Genomic DNA, 14180 nt, shown 5'->3' with positions numbered 1-14180 from the left:
TATCCACTTTGCTACTACTTCATACACTGCTGATTCCATTATTATTCAATTTAAATTTTAAAGAGATATCTTTTAGGAGAGTTGAGTCATAAACACTGATATACTGATGTATCAAAATATTCAAAATAAGAAATGCTGCATATTTTCTTGTGCTTTCTTTCTCGTTCACTGTAGCTAGCCCAATGTTCCAAGGCTTTCTAAATATTTGAAAATAAGTAATGAAGGAAAATAATAAAAAATTTGTCTTAAAATGCTTTAGCTGGTCTTAACAATCTTAATATTAATATGATTAATTCTTTTCTAACTGCCCACATCTGCACATACGTCCATATTGACAGTTTTTCTTCAGATTAATTTTAGTGTGATTGCATAGAAATGGCTTTGTTTAAACAAAGTTTTTATATATGAATACTGAAATCAATAGTGGTCTTTTATGGCATGTGTCAGTATTCCAAAAAGTTGGAAGACAGAGACTGGGACATCACGAGTTCAAATTTTTCCCACCTACATAGTGTACTGAAGGACAACCTGGGCTACAGATTATTTTTCAAAAAGCAAAATCATGGTGGAAGTGAGATGGATTTAGGATTAGAAGTCATGACATTTAAATGAGCAAAGACAAATTGGTTATTGTCTAAACTTCCTCACTAAGCCTTGAATATTTGGACTTCTGGGCATGCTTGCATCATTTATTGAGTACCTTAATCCAGACAGTAGCCCTAAAATTTAAGTGTTCTTTAAGTAATAGATGTACATCATGGGGTATAATTCTGCTCATTAGGTGTGTAGACAAATGGGTAAGTCAGAAATAAAACTGTGTGCCACCACATTTGCCTTTGCATCCCTTGTCTTTGATCTTGTGAGTTTCTTAATATAAGGAGGGGGTGTTTTACTCACAAAGGGTGAATCTTGCCACTGATAAGAACTTAACTGGATTCTTCTTGTGTGCCTAAATCAGGCTACTTAACTCATACCCCACACCTCAGAAATGATAGTCTTCAGAAATGGGATGATTAAGCTGGCTCTTCCTGTAACGATTTCTCTCACTCATATCCACTTCTTTAGCTGATGGTTAGATTTTTCATGTCCAAGGGCACAAAGTAACATATACATTTCAGAGAGTCTTTTCAAAGGATCTCCAGGGAGCATGGGGCTTATGTTTACTCCTCAGTACCTAAGGATGTTATTAAATCAATTTGTCAAATGACATGACACATGAAGTCAAGTGGTAGCCAAGGGTTTATCAGACCCAAAATATCCAACATGTATTTTCTTTGTTTTTTTTTTTTTTATCAAATCATAATTTTTACTTTTTAACATGGGGGTTATAAACACAAAAATGCAAGATGTGGGGTAGGGGATGACACAGGAGCATATGTGTTCAGGGGGAGTACAGATATCTTTCAGAACAGGATATCAGCTGGGTGAAGGTTCAGGGATCAGGTCACTATGACTCTGCATATGATTCACTTGTCCTTATCTAAGTTGGTACTATCCGCCAAGGCTGCCTATTTACAAGGTCTATGACTACTCAGGCTGGTAGATTTCAACAAAAGCTGCTTGTTTACAATAGTTTATAGCCCTCTGTTTTAGTGTTTTTTTTTTTCCATAGAGACCCAAGACTTTGTGTTAGCAGGCATGTAAGTCAGGCCTATTGCTGATTCTAGGCTTATGGCTGATTTTAGGCCTTCAGTGTATAAGCAGGGCTGCCCCTGACATCTCCTCCCTTCTTCAAGTATAGAAGGGCTGTGGCGATTCTAATCTTGCCAAGGCAGTGATAGAGGCCTGGTTTACAGGTTCAGAGGTTCAGTCCAATATCATCAAGATTAGAGCAGGGCAGCATCCAGGCAGGCATGGGACAGGAGGAACTGAGAGTTCTATATTTTCATCTGAAGGCTGCTAGTAGAAGACTGACTTCCAGGCTGCTAGGACGAGGGTCTTAAAGCCCATACCCACAGTGACACACCTAATCCAACTAGGCCCTATCTACTCCTGATAGTGCCATTCCCTGGGCAAAGCATATACAAACCATCACAATTAGGATCACTGAAATAGCCTTGAAGATGAAGTAGAATATGAAAATACAACCACTGCACTGACCACAGGGTTCCCAATGGGGGAGTTAGAGAAAGGACTGAAGGAGATGAAGGGGTTTGCAAACCCATAGAAAGAACAATATGAACCAATCAGACCCCTGAGAGCTCCCAGAGACTAAACCACCAAACAAAGAGTACACATGGAGGGACCCATGGCTCTAGTCACATATGTAGCAGAGAATGGCTTGTTGGACATCAGTGTTAGGAGAGGTCTTTGGTCCTGTCAAGGCTCGATGACCTAGTTTAGGCAAATGCCAAGGCAGAGAAGCAGGAGTAGATGGGTGAGTAGGGAAACATCCTCAGAGAACCAGGAGGAGAGGGGATGGGATAGGGGAATTCTAGGCAAGAAACAGGGAAAGGGGATAACATTTGAGATGTAAATAATGAAAATATTTAATAAAAAAATGAAACTAAAAAACAAGTCAACTTTGTTACTGCTAAAGGACTGAGCTGAATGTTTTCTATCACACACATAGCATTATATTTGTCTGTTTATTTCCTTTTCCTAGCATTAAAATGGAATAAAGTAATGGGTGCTTCATGATCCAGAGGAAATCTTACTTTCAGTTGGATAATGAGCATGAGTTCTAGAATGAGAGAGACACAGCCATGTGTCATTTTATTTATTGTCCCTTTAATAATAGCATATTCTCCTTTCTATAGCACTGAGTTGTAAAAAGCGCTTCAATTAACAACTAATCTTAATGCATTAGTGCTACAATCTTCAATCAGTATACATATTTCATTTGCAGATGCCAGGTTTATTTCACAATTTCATATATATATATATATATATATATATATATATATATATGTGTGTATATATATATATATATATATATATATAGAGAGAGAGAGAGAGAGAGAGAGAGAGAGAGAGAAGTGGACATTGGTCCTTAAAAAATAAAGTAGCTTGGTCTAGACTGGAACTGTGATTTGGAATAACAGTTACAAATGTTATTTTGAGACTTTATAATTTTTCTTTAAAGGATCATTAGTTCTATTTTTACATTGCTTCTAAATAATTTTTTAGCATCTCTCTGTATTAATATTAATCTTAGTGACTGAGAATGTCTACTGGTTCATCTCTATTATTTTATGTCTTTTAATTTTTTCTTCAATATATGAATGAATCACTGTTTTAAAAGGAAAAAATAAAGTATGGTTAAAAGATGGAGAGTTAGGGGAGGAGAAACAGATAAATTAAAAACTTTTAAGGAACACCTTCCAAATGCTATTTTTTCTACATTGTTGTCTTTAATGCATTCATATATCTGTACTATTTGATTCTATTATAATTTGTTTTTCTTTATTATTATCATAATAAATATTTAGTCAACCATGATTTAATAGTGTTTTAAAATAATTTCAACATTCAAATGATTATACTTGTTCATTATTTCTAAAAAATACTATATTGCTTTGTGTGGTTTAATTAAATTTTTTGAATGTCTTTGAAATACATAATTTGAGATATAATAAGCAAGCTATTTTTACTGCTATTGCTAAACCATGTTTTGAAAGGAAAGTAATTTAATATAATGTGATAATAATTTGTTCAGTGTCGAATTATCTTACATAATGTTTTAAGCTTGAAATTCTTTGTTAAATCAACAAAAACTCAGAAAAATATCTTATCCAAATATACATAAAATGATAAACTAAAGCTTTAAAATTGTTTTCTTTTAATTAAGAATAAGTTTGAATGTTTATACAAGCATCAATAAATGTAGGCTTCTGATGTTATTTTAAATTTAATTTCTTAAAACATGATGCATATAAATGGAAAAGTATTAAGGTAACATCAGAGTATGTACATGCCTGTGCTTGTTCCATCTCCACATGTATAGTGAAACCATAATGAAGGTAACAAGTGGCATCCATAACAAATAGGGTACTATGTTTTTAACTTGAAATATAGGGAATTTCCCTTTCATTTAATATATTTATTCATTTTAAAATGTGTGTGTGTGTGTGTGTGTGTGTGTACGCCTTCGTGTGCATCCTTGTGTTCTTAAATACAACCTGTTCAGGCATTATAATGTTATTTGTATATCTGTTTTCAACATTGCTCATATGATTCCTGTTTTATTCACAGACATGTGATGATTGTAATGCTTTCTTTCCCACAGCTGATACAGACCATAAGTGCAGTTGACAAAGATGACCCCTTAGGTGGACAGAAGTTTTTCTTCAGTTTGGCTGCTGTGAATCCAAACTTCACAGTACAAGATAATGAAGGTCATTTTTGTACTGATTTCATGTGTAATACAAAAAGATGGGAATTATTGCAATGTGTCAATTCACTTATTTATGCTATGTATAAACTCAATGATGTATAGTTAAGTTAAAAAGCTGATAAGAACAGATACTATAAAAAGTTAAAAAGTTATTCCTATCCATATGTATTATATCTCATTTGAGGTTATTTGCTCCCTTAAATTTTAAATAATAAAATAAATTATAAAACTATAGGAGTTCAAGGGAAGGTGAAATGTTGAAATGATTAGAGAGCCTACAAATAATTAGTTAGTATTGTAAACATGATAGGACATGAATGGCTGTAGGAAGAAAGATTATGTACATATTTATTATACAAACTTTGATGGAACATGATAGTGACCTACTTACTGGAGACTAAAAGACAATTGTGAGGAAGGAAAAACAGACACAGGATACTGAGAAAGCATTTGCATCTTTCTTGTTGCAGAGGCAAGTATGCTATATTGTCTTTTGTAAAATACAAATTTCAGTATCCCTGAAATTATTTCTTTTTCGTTCTCATAAAAGGCATAAAGCATTTTAGATGCACATTGTGGAAACAGTTATGACTTCTAAAATGTTGACAAATATGTGTCAGGAGAACTATGGGACTCTAGACTATACACATCCCTCACCCACACGAACATGTGGGTTTGTGTGCTATTAGAACCCGTATATATTTAATACATTTAGTGGCAAATAGTGACTCTAGCTTCTGATGGTAGAAGATAGATTTGCCTTACTGTGGCTGCTGATGTATGTCAAATAAATCTCAAAAGCACCTTGGCAAATATACAATACTTTCTTCACAGTGTTTGAGATGTATTAGCAAAGCCAGTCGGCTGTATTCTCTCAAGGTGGTTCCAAAGTGCCATAAAATAGCTTAAAACCTTGTACTATTTTACATCATGCTAGCTACTCACCAAGAGATTTCATCCAGTAGAATGTTCACATAACAAATAAGTGAGTCAAAGAGAAATTATCCCTTTCAGACACGTTTCACTAAATCTTAAGATTTAAAGTGTCCATGTTTTCTGTCACTCTAGACACATAAAGTAATTGGATTAGAAAAGTGTAACATGGACTTGGCAGTTAATATACACTGTTTCTGTACTGTTTCTGAATTTCAGATGAACAACATCCAGTATAATTTCAATTTGCTGAACCTGGTAACCTAAACATAGATTTTGGATTAGAGCTGTCTGTATTGAATCCTCAGGACTGAACTGACAATACTTATTTCTGAGTTTATGTAATTTAAGTTCTTTTCTTGTGAAGCTGAGAACTAGATATTAAAAAGAGAGGTTAAGACTGGTTCTGTCATGGCGCAGCCTTTCAAACATCCCGGAGAAACCACTTAAGACTTGTCTCAGTTAACTTTTAACATATATTATCATTTTGTTATATTAGAAAGAATTCTTGATCCTTTATAATTTACTCAAAGCAAGGAATAAAGTTTTACAAATATTAATCTTAAGAGCTCAATCGGTAGGATTCCATTAAATTTGGTGGACTATCTGATCTAATTTTATTTTATATACATTATTGTTTTTGGTTATTGGGTCAAGATTTAAATGAGTTGTAATTATATAGTAATCTATAAAAAGATACAGCTTTTGTGATATTTCCTTATGTTTGTCTATATGTTCATCTTATATATCTAAAATTTAATGATATCAATTCTTTCCTAAATTAACTTATTTCTGTGGTAAATCAAATATATATCACAATTCAAAAATATTGTTTCATAAAACTTTGAATCATATGGTTTTAAAAATATAATTTTAAGACAAAAATAACTGGCTCTCAAATATGACAAAAATATTGCAAAATTAATATTCAAAAGATTCAAGAATTTAAAAGACATATAGACAAGATACTCAACATGCCCATAGGTATGCAAATTTTAATCTGAGAAATTAATGCTTGAGGGGTAGATATTTTAATTTACTCAGATGTTTCTAATATTTTAAATATCTGCTTTCCTAAGATAGTTGACATCTTTCTAACAATCTAGAAAACACTTTTTATTATATTCAGCTACCGATCCAGGATACAATTGTCACTTTCTTTTTCTGTCCTGTTGGTTTGACTTAACCACTGACTGATTCTTGTTTCTCTATTGGCCATGTAGATGGCCTTTTGAGAATCAAGACTACATTCATCTGACAATAAAATGAGATAGAAAGTAACATACTTCATGGTCTTTAAATGATGGTTATTTGAGTCTAAAATAGACTGCCTCTACCTTCATCTACAATTCATATTGAAAACTGGGTAACTTATCTGAATAGGGAAATCTTCATCAGCTGAGTAGTAATTAATTGTATGGTTGAATTTATTAAAATTGTGTATTTTTTTAAATATTATTTGTTACTCCCCAAATATATTTGCTGTCACTATAGCAAGTTGCCCACTAATAGTACCATATATATGTGTGTGTATATATACACACACATATATACATATATATACATGTATATATATATTCTCAAGCTTTTGTTTTATTAATTTGAAGCAGTGTTGAGAAATATTCAATATTTGCTAACTTTTGATTATACATTAGAATCTTAATTGGTTTAAATAACTGTTGATTCATGTGCATCCTGGATCGTATTTTCTTCATAATTGTTGGAATAAAGCATATTTTGTTATGCGAAATTGTACACTCAAGTTATGTGTAAATTTAGACAATTTAAATGACTATCTTCCTTGATAAAAGCTTGCCTTTTGAGATCTCTAAAATTTTTACCATCCCTACAGATTTCATAAATGAATTTTTATATTTGCCAGTATGTAATAATCATTTGAAACCAACCCAGTGATGAAGTCTGAGCGTGGGGCTGCATTTCTGTAATTACAATGTTCAGCAGCTGCACCAAGGGAACTGAACTTAGTCATGTCCATCCAGTGCGACACAGCAAGATAGTTTCAAAATTAATAAAGACCAATGCATAGTGCTCGATTCTTCATATTATTTAGTGTGCCTTGCCTAGTTTAAATTGCATTATGAACATTGAATAGTAAAATTCATAGTTTATAAGTGATATTTCTTTTTTATTTAAAACCACAGTGAACACTGAAACAAATTGACTGCCCTAAATTATTTGCAATGCTAATTTTAGATAACACGGCCAGAATTTTAACCAGAAAGAATGGCTTCAACCGTCATGAAATAAGCACCTATCTACTGCCGGTGGTGATATCTGATAATGACTACCCAATTCAGAGCAGCACTGGCACCCTGACGATCCGTGTGTGCGCCTGTGACAGCCAAGGCAACATGCAGTCCTGCAGTGCAGAAGCCCTGCTCCTTCCTGCTGGCCTCAGCACTGGTGCTTTGATAGCCATTCTCCTGTGCATCATTATTCTGCTGGGTAAGAAGTGTGGAAGGAAGGGGATGGGCTTCCAAGAAGACTAATTCAGTCTGTAATTGTATAGGGGATATTACCATCAAAACACAGCACCTTGTAACTAATGCTAAAGTTTAAAGGTGCGTGTAAGTTAACTGAGACTTTCTAGTAACAGAAACATTTTTATTTATTCATAATATATACTGACTGAAGTCTTCTTTATGGTGATGGTTGTAGCAGAATTTTATCTGTATGAATTCAATGAAAATACCCACCAAATATGTATCTTTCATGACAGTGTATTAAATAAAGTAAAAGCAATAATGTTAACCAACTGACCACACTTGAGAGAAGGCCCCTGCTCAGTAGAAGATAGACAACAGAAAAAGAACTCAATGAAATCTTTTAAATTTTTGTCTCATAATGGGTTATTAGTTTTTTTAACATTACATGTCTTTTACTTATATATTATGGTTTCTATTTTTGTTGTTTTTATGTATGCCTGTTCTTTGCACTCCACCACTATGTATCCCAGAGTCTTTGTGTGTTTTCTGTGCTTTTTTCCCTCTCTCGCTCTCTCTCTTTTAAAATGTTTTTCTTTTATTATTTTAGAAGACTGTTTTCTAATGAGAGAAAGAAAGGGTCGATAAGGAGGTGAGAAGGATCTTGGAAAATTTCGTAGATGAGAATCCATACACAGAATAAAGTCTATGATAAAAAAAAAAAAGTATTCTCAAAAAAGGGTACCAAAAACAAAGTGTTAATAGCAAGTTTTTTTAAGTTATTATTGTTTATCAAAAAGCGTACCAAACACTACCACATTTTTAAAATCAATTTGTTTTTTAAGAAGTGCACAAATTGTTGAAATTTGTTATCCTAACTCGTAATGGATCTGAAGATCAGAAGTACTGTCCACATCTTTCAAAGCCAGGCAGCCAGGGTGCATTGTTGCTCAGTTCTCTAGAGAAATTTGCAGATTGCCCTCGTCTTTTTTCTCCTAATGAGTGCCTGGAGAGCTTCCTGTAACATTTTCACTGAAATCTAGTCCAACAACCATTTACCTGATTGAACTGGCCAAAAGGAATGCTCCTTGATTTTATAACCCAGAATAGATTTTTTTTTTAACTGATCTTGAAGTAAAAATAACATATTTATTCTCTGCCGAGTCCTGTTCTCTCTATTGAGTAGAGTTGAAAGATACTGTCACTTTCCTTCAGGAAGGAGGGAAATTAGCTTGGACTGGAGCTGGCCTTACAGGTTCCATTATCTTCTGTATTGGAAGCTTTTACTGAACAGATACATTTCCCTGATAGTACGCAGCCTATAAGGTTTGAACATCTTTACATCATGGGTTGCTGTGTTGTGTGTGTGGATGTATCCAAGGAAGCTCTTCCCAAAACCCGAAGTACAAACAGTAAAACAATCAAAACCTTTAACAACGTTGATTAATAGAAATTAATAGACAACAAAATAATAGTGATTCCCTACTTGGTTAAAACGTATTTTTTTTTCTAGACAGAGATGAATTCACACCTGTTTCTCCAAAATATCTTAAGTGATCAATAATAAAATGTTTAAAAACAGTAAGCAGAAAGCCTTGTCCCCACCCATGGCATTTGCGTTAATTTTCTCCTACAGGGAGGTGTATGTGTATTAGTTTAATGATGTATATCCCTCCTTGCACAGCTTTACTTGTGTGAGATGAGTCTCTCTGAAGACCAGATTTGTGTTTTAGAGGTAATTCAATGGGATGTGAATTTACTCTCCGGTCTGAACTCACCCGACTTAACCATATTGTGGTGAGAGTTCCCTTACAAGGCATGGATTTATTTCTAAGGAAAATATAAGTGAAATTTCCGGGTTTTTAATCAAGAGAGTCACCTTTTACCCAGTCATGAAGGCCTTTCAGTAAAGTAAAGTAAAAAGCTGTGTAAATGCATCAGCACAGCTATGGAACTGAAGTTATTAGTCTAGATTTTGTGATGAGCATCACTTTTGATTATTGTATAAGGCTATAAGTGGAATATATGGACATATTATATCCTTCAATTTGGCTAATTTTTTTTTTTATGTCAAAACTTTGATGCCTGGAATTGAACCTAGGACCTTGGGAATGTTCTACAACAGAATGACTGAAAGATATTTCTTTCATGTAAGTTTAGTATTGAATGCAAAAGATTAATGTTTTCTATATTGTCAGGAACGTACTTTAAATAGTCCTTAGGAAAAGAAGTAGAAAGTAGATACTGCAGTTAAGGAATACTACTCTACTTTGTAGTAGAACAAAATCAGAAACACCATCCTAGCCCACCTGGCCAAACCTTTCTAGGCTTCTGAAGAAAAATACAAAATTAATCTCAAAATTCTGGCTTCCCATGCAAGCTATAAAACACTTTCTGCCTGGTATACTCTTGTGCTCTGGATTGGAAGTTTGGGAAGGAAGTTCTAACGCATCTTTTTGTCTTTGTTCAAGTTATAGTAGTCCTCTTTGCAGCCCTGAAAAGGCAACGGAAGAAAGAGCCTCTGATTCTATCCAAAGAAGACATCAGAGACAACATCGTGAGCTATAACGATGAAGGTGGCGGAGAGGAGGACACCCAGGCCTTTGATATTGGTACCTTGAGGAATCCTGCAGCTATCGAGGAGAAAAAGCTCAGGCGGGATATAATTCCTGAAACGTTATTTATACCACGGAGGACTCCTACGGCCCCGGATAACACAGATGTCCGGGATTTCATTAACGAGCGGCTCAAAGAGCACGACCTGGACCCCACTGCGCCTCCCTACGACTCACTCGCTACCTATGCCTATGAAGGAAACGACTCCGTGGCCGAATCTCTGAGCTCTTTAGAATCAGGTACCACCGAAGGAGACCAAAACTACGATTACCTCCGAGAATGGGGACCTCGGTTTAATAAACTAGCAGAAATGTACGGTGGTGGCGAGAGTGACAAAGATGCTTAGCCTGGTACCTGAGTTCCGTTCAACGAGATAAAGTAACTTTGCAGACATTGTCTCTCTCCACTTCACAATATTTGATATTCAGGAGAAAGTTTTCCTGCCACTCAGCACAAGTTTCCCACTTATTTCTTAATTTGTTCATTAATTATATTAATTCTTTCCTGTAGGACGTCTCATGGAATATATATGACATTTTATTTAATCACTTCCAAGAGCCAAAGCTATGGAAATTCATTGTTGTCCATCTTAGTAAATAAAAGAAACCCGAGCAGGATAGTTCTCCCTTAAGCAATCTCACGAACAAGCCGCTTCTGTTAGATACACGTCTTGCCCTTGCAAATGAAGCTTTGAAAAGACGAAGAAAACATTTAAGATGTATCCTGTTCTGTACATTAAGTTAAAAAAAAAATGTACATGTGGTGTTAGTAGGTGTGATATGCAGCCTGGTATACAAGCATTTGTGCAATTTCATTTCATCAAATTCTATCTGCTAATGTTTTATATTTATATTTTTGTATTTATTTTTTAAAAAAAATAAACCAGTTTTTACAACTACTTTGTCTCTAGCTTCTCTCATTCCTTAGGAGCAAATTCTTTCTACATAAATTATCTTCTTACCAAATCGAATTTAATGTACCCGAGAAGAAAAAAAAAAAAATCACATTCTAAGCAATGTTGAAAGCCCTGACCAAAATGATATGACAGGTAAGCACTGCTCTTCTGCGGCCCATTCTTACACCGTAATATATGCGAACTTCTTTATACTGAAAGCATCTGTAAATTATAAACCACTTAACATTTATCATCTGAAAAATTGACAAGAATGGTGCTCTAACCCCTTGAGCGGCAGAGTCAACCACACTCGGATTTAAATCATTGCTGTTCTTGGGTCTTGTACTAAATACACCAGAGGTACAGCAGTTTTATCTCATTCATATTTGCTAAGACAGTATCTGGAAAAATAAAACTAACTCTCTCTCTCTCTCTCTCTCTCTCTCTCTCTCTCTCTCCTTCCTTCTTGAGTGACATTTTTGCTCTTGAAGTTTATAGTCAGTATGAGTCCAGACAGTTCTCAGGCTGGAATAATCATTGACTGGGTTTATATTTACCTCCCATGGTGACTTTGAAAATGCCTGGTAATGGCAACAATAATAAGGAATATTCCATTAAGACGCAGCTTCCCACTCTACTTATATCAGCTTTCACAGATGCATCATACATTGTTGCAACATGCGTTTGTGTGTGTGTGTGCCTGTGTATGTGTGTAAAAATAATTTAATAGAAAGCAAAAGAACAAGCTAAAATACAAACTTTAAAGTGCTGGTAGTCAATCTTAAAATGTTACTGAGAATCCTGGAGGTGGGAACAATTAGTTCTTAATTGTTCAAGTCCCATCCTGATTTATTTGTAAAAGGAATACTTTAGTAGTAGATGCAGAAGTCACAATCTCTGCTGAGTATGTTGTAAACAATACCAAAGATTCATGTTCTAATTAGTGAAAATGCTCTATGATTTGAATAGGTCTGTGTGCTATGTTAATATATCCTTATTGTAGAATTAACTATTTCAATCTATGGTGGGTTTTTTTTTCTAACCTCAAGGCTGAAGGGCCCACACCACTCTACCAACAAATACTTCAGTTTGTATAATAGTCTGATTATGAAAGAGAGACAACCCATGAGGCCCAATTAAAATCACAGCCAAATAGTGCTAAGAACATATCAGGCTCAATATTAACACTTAATATGACAGAACTCACTAATGTATATCATAAGTTGGCTTTCAGAAGAGGCTAAGTTTAAGAAATGGAACTTTTCTTCTTTGTACCGAATTGCAATGAGGAACATGCTGTTTGCTGGAGAGCTCAGTCATTAAAAATAGAATAAGTTGACAAAGAAAAAGGAAAACAAAGACCTCAGAGCATTTTAAATTGGTCATAATTTAAAGTACAATTTTTTGTTAGAATTATTTCTACCTTTCCACACAAGTAGCTCCTTGAGTCAATATTAGATGTCAATAAAGTAATTCTTATGTCTATAATGTAATTCTTATGTGGAGACTTTTAATTATCTTCTTTCAAAAATGTCAAGTGACACTAAATTATTCTGGCATTTACTTAATCATGCATTATTTTAAAAATTGGGAGTTGTAACAGTGTTCTCTAGTATGACCCAAACCAGTTTCAGAAATGTTCATTAGGCTAGATGGGCAGGCTTAATTGTCAACTTTAGAGAAACTAGTCAATAGCAGATACTCCAATATTGTTTTTATGGATAATGGTATGTTAAAGTTATTTCTTGGTAGCCATGGAATGCAAAACATATGTTATAGAGATCTATTTAAAGTCTCTCAGTCACATTTTGGTATTGTGCTTGCCCAAGAGAATGCCCAGGACATCCCTTATTCCAAAATTAGTGTTCTGTGTCGATGGGGCTACTGTCAAAATATATTGATGTAATTGAACCAATGTAGGTTTTTCATTTTTTCATTTATATATAACTTCTTCATAAATTGTTTATTGAGCATCTATTATATATAAAAAAACAAGAAGTGTTTTGAAACCCAGAGATGTAATAAATTATATATAATTATTCATAAGTGTGTATTTATTTTACTTACAAAGTTAAGAGATGACAAAGCTATATTGCAATGAAGACCACTGAGATTATAATAAATTATTTAGTTCTTAAAATTAACTCTTGTAAGAACAGAAATATTGTTCTCTTTTTTCTATTATTTATATAATCAGAATATATTATTATTTATTGACCTCTAAACTTTATATTATTAGAAATGCTACCTAAATATCATTTCCACTTGCAGCAATGTATCAATGGTTATGTAACTACAAGTAATGCTCTTAGATTGAAGTTTGACTTTCTCTCTTCCTCTCTCTCTCACTTCTCTCAAACACACACATATACACATACACAGGCTCACACACACATGCACGCACACACACACACACATGCTCAAACACAAAACCATACACATATGAAGTTGTAACTGCATATATATAACTGCAAATATAGTGGGCATGTATTTGTAGGGTAATCCACATATACTATGACTGATTTAATATCTAGGGTCTTTCACAACAGAAGATGCTAATATTAGAACCCTATATCTTAATGTGTCAATATATTTACATAAGTTTCTAGATATATTTTTACATTATGTGTACATGTATATTAACTATCACTATGATGGACTGATTCCATAAAACATCCAATGAAGTCATATATTTTAAAATTTAAAGTAAGTAGACACAAAAACTTATGTGTATGTATATATATATGTATATATATATACTAAACAATATATGTACATATATATTATATATGACAAAGTGGTATATAAGATTAATAGAGGGAATACAATGAATACAACTGATAAACATGTGGCAGACTCTGTTATTAAAGAATGATGCTGGCTTTCTGTCTAACACTACTTCAGTTCACAGCACCTACCTAGTCTGCAGTACGCAGTCACATATTTATCTTTTATC

At 33.9% G+C, this 14180-nt stretch overlaps 1 protein-coding gene across 2 annotated transcripts in view; it reads left to right on the top strand.

The window, feature by feature from the left end:
* Positions 1 to 13262, top strand: part of LOC117723847 (cadherin-10) — a 200409-nt gene extending 187147 nt beyond the window's left edge. Inside the window, exons 10-12 of one of the 2 annotated variants that reach the window (XM_076916406.1) lie at positions 4229 to 4337; positions 7484 to 7735; positions 10191 to 13262. In XM_076916406.1, coding sequence (XP_076772521.1) covers positions 4229 to 4337; positions 7484 to 7735; positions 10191 to 10675 — 846 coding nt within the window. In that variant the 3' untranslated portion in view covers positions 10676 to 13262. Of the gene's footprint in view, positions 1 to 4228; positions 4338 to 7483; positions 7736 to 10184 lie in introns of both variants that reach the window. The other variant, XM_034523410.2, reaches the window with a different exon arrangement.
* Positions 13263 to 14180: the final 918 nt, after the last annotated feature.

This window comes from Arvicanthis niloticus, chromosome 19 (assembly GCF_011762505.2).
Source record: "Arvicanthis niloticus isolate mArvNil1 chromosome 19, mArvNil1.pat.X, whole genome shotgun sequence".
Classification (NCBI taxonomy): Eukaryota; Metazoa; Chordata; class Mammalia; order Rodentia; family Muridae; genus Arvicanthis; species Arvicanthis niloticus.
This window is presented reverse-complemented; position numbering and strand designations above follow the sequence as displayed.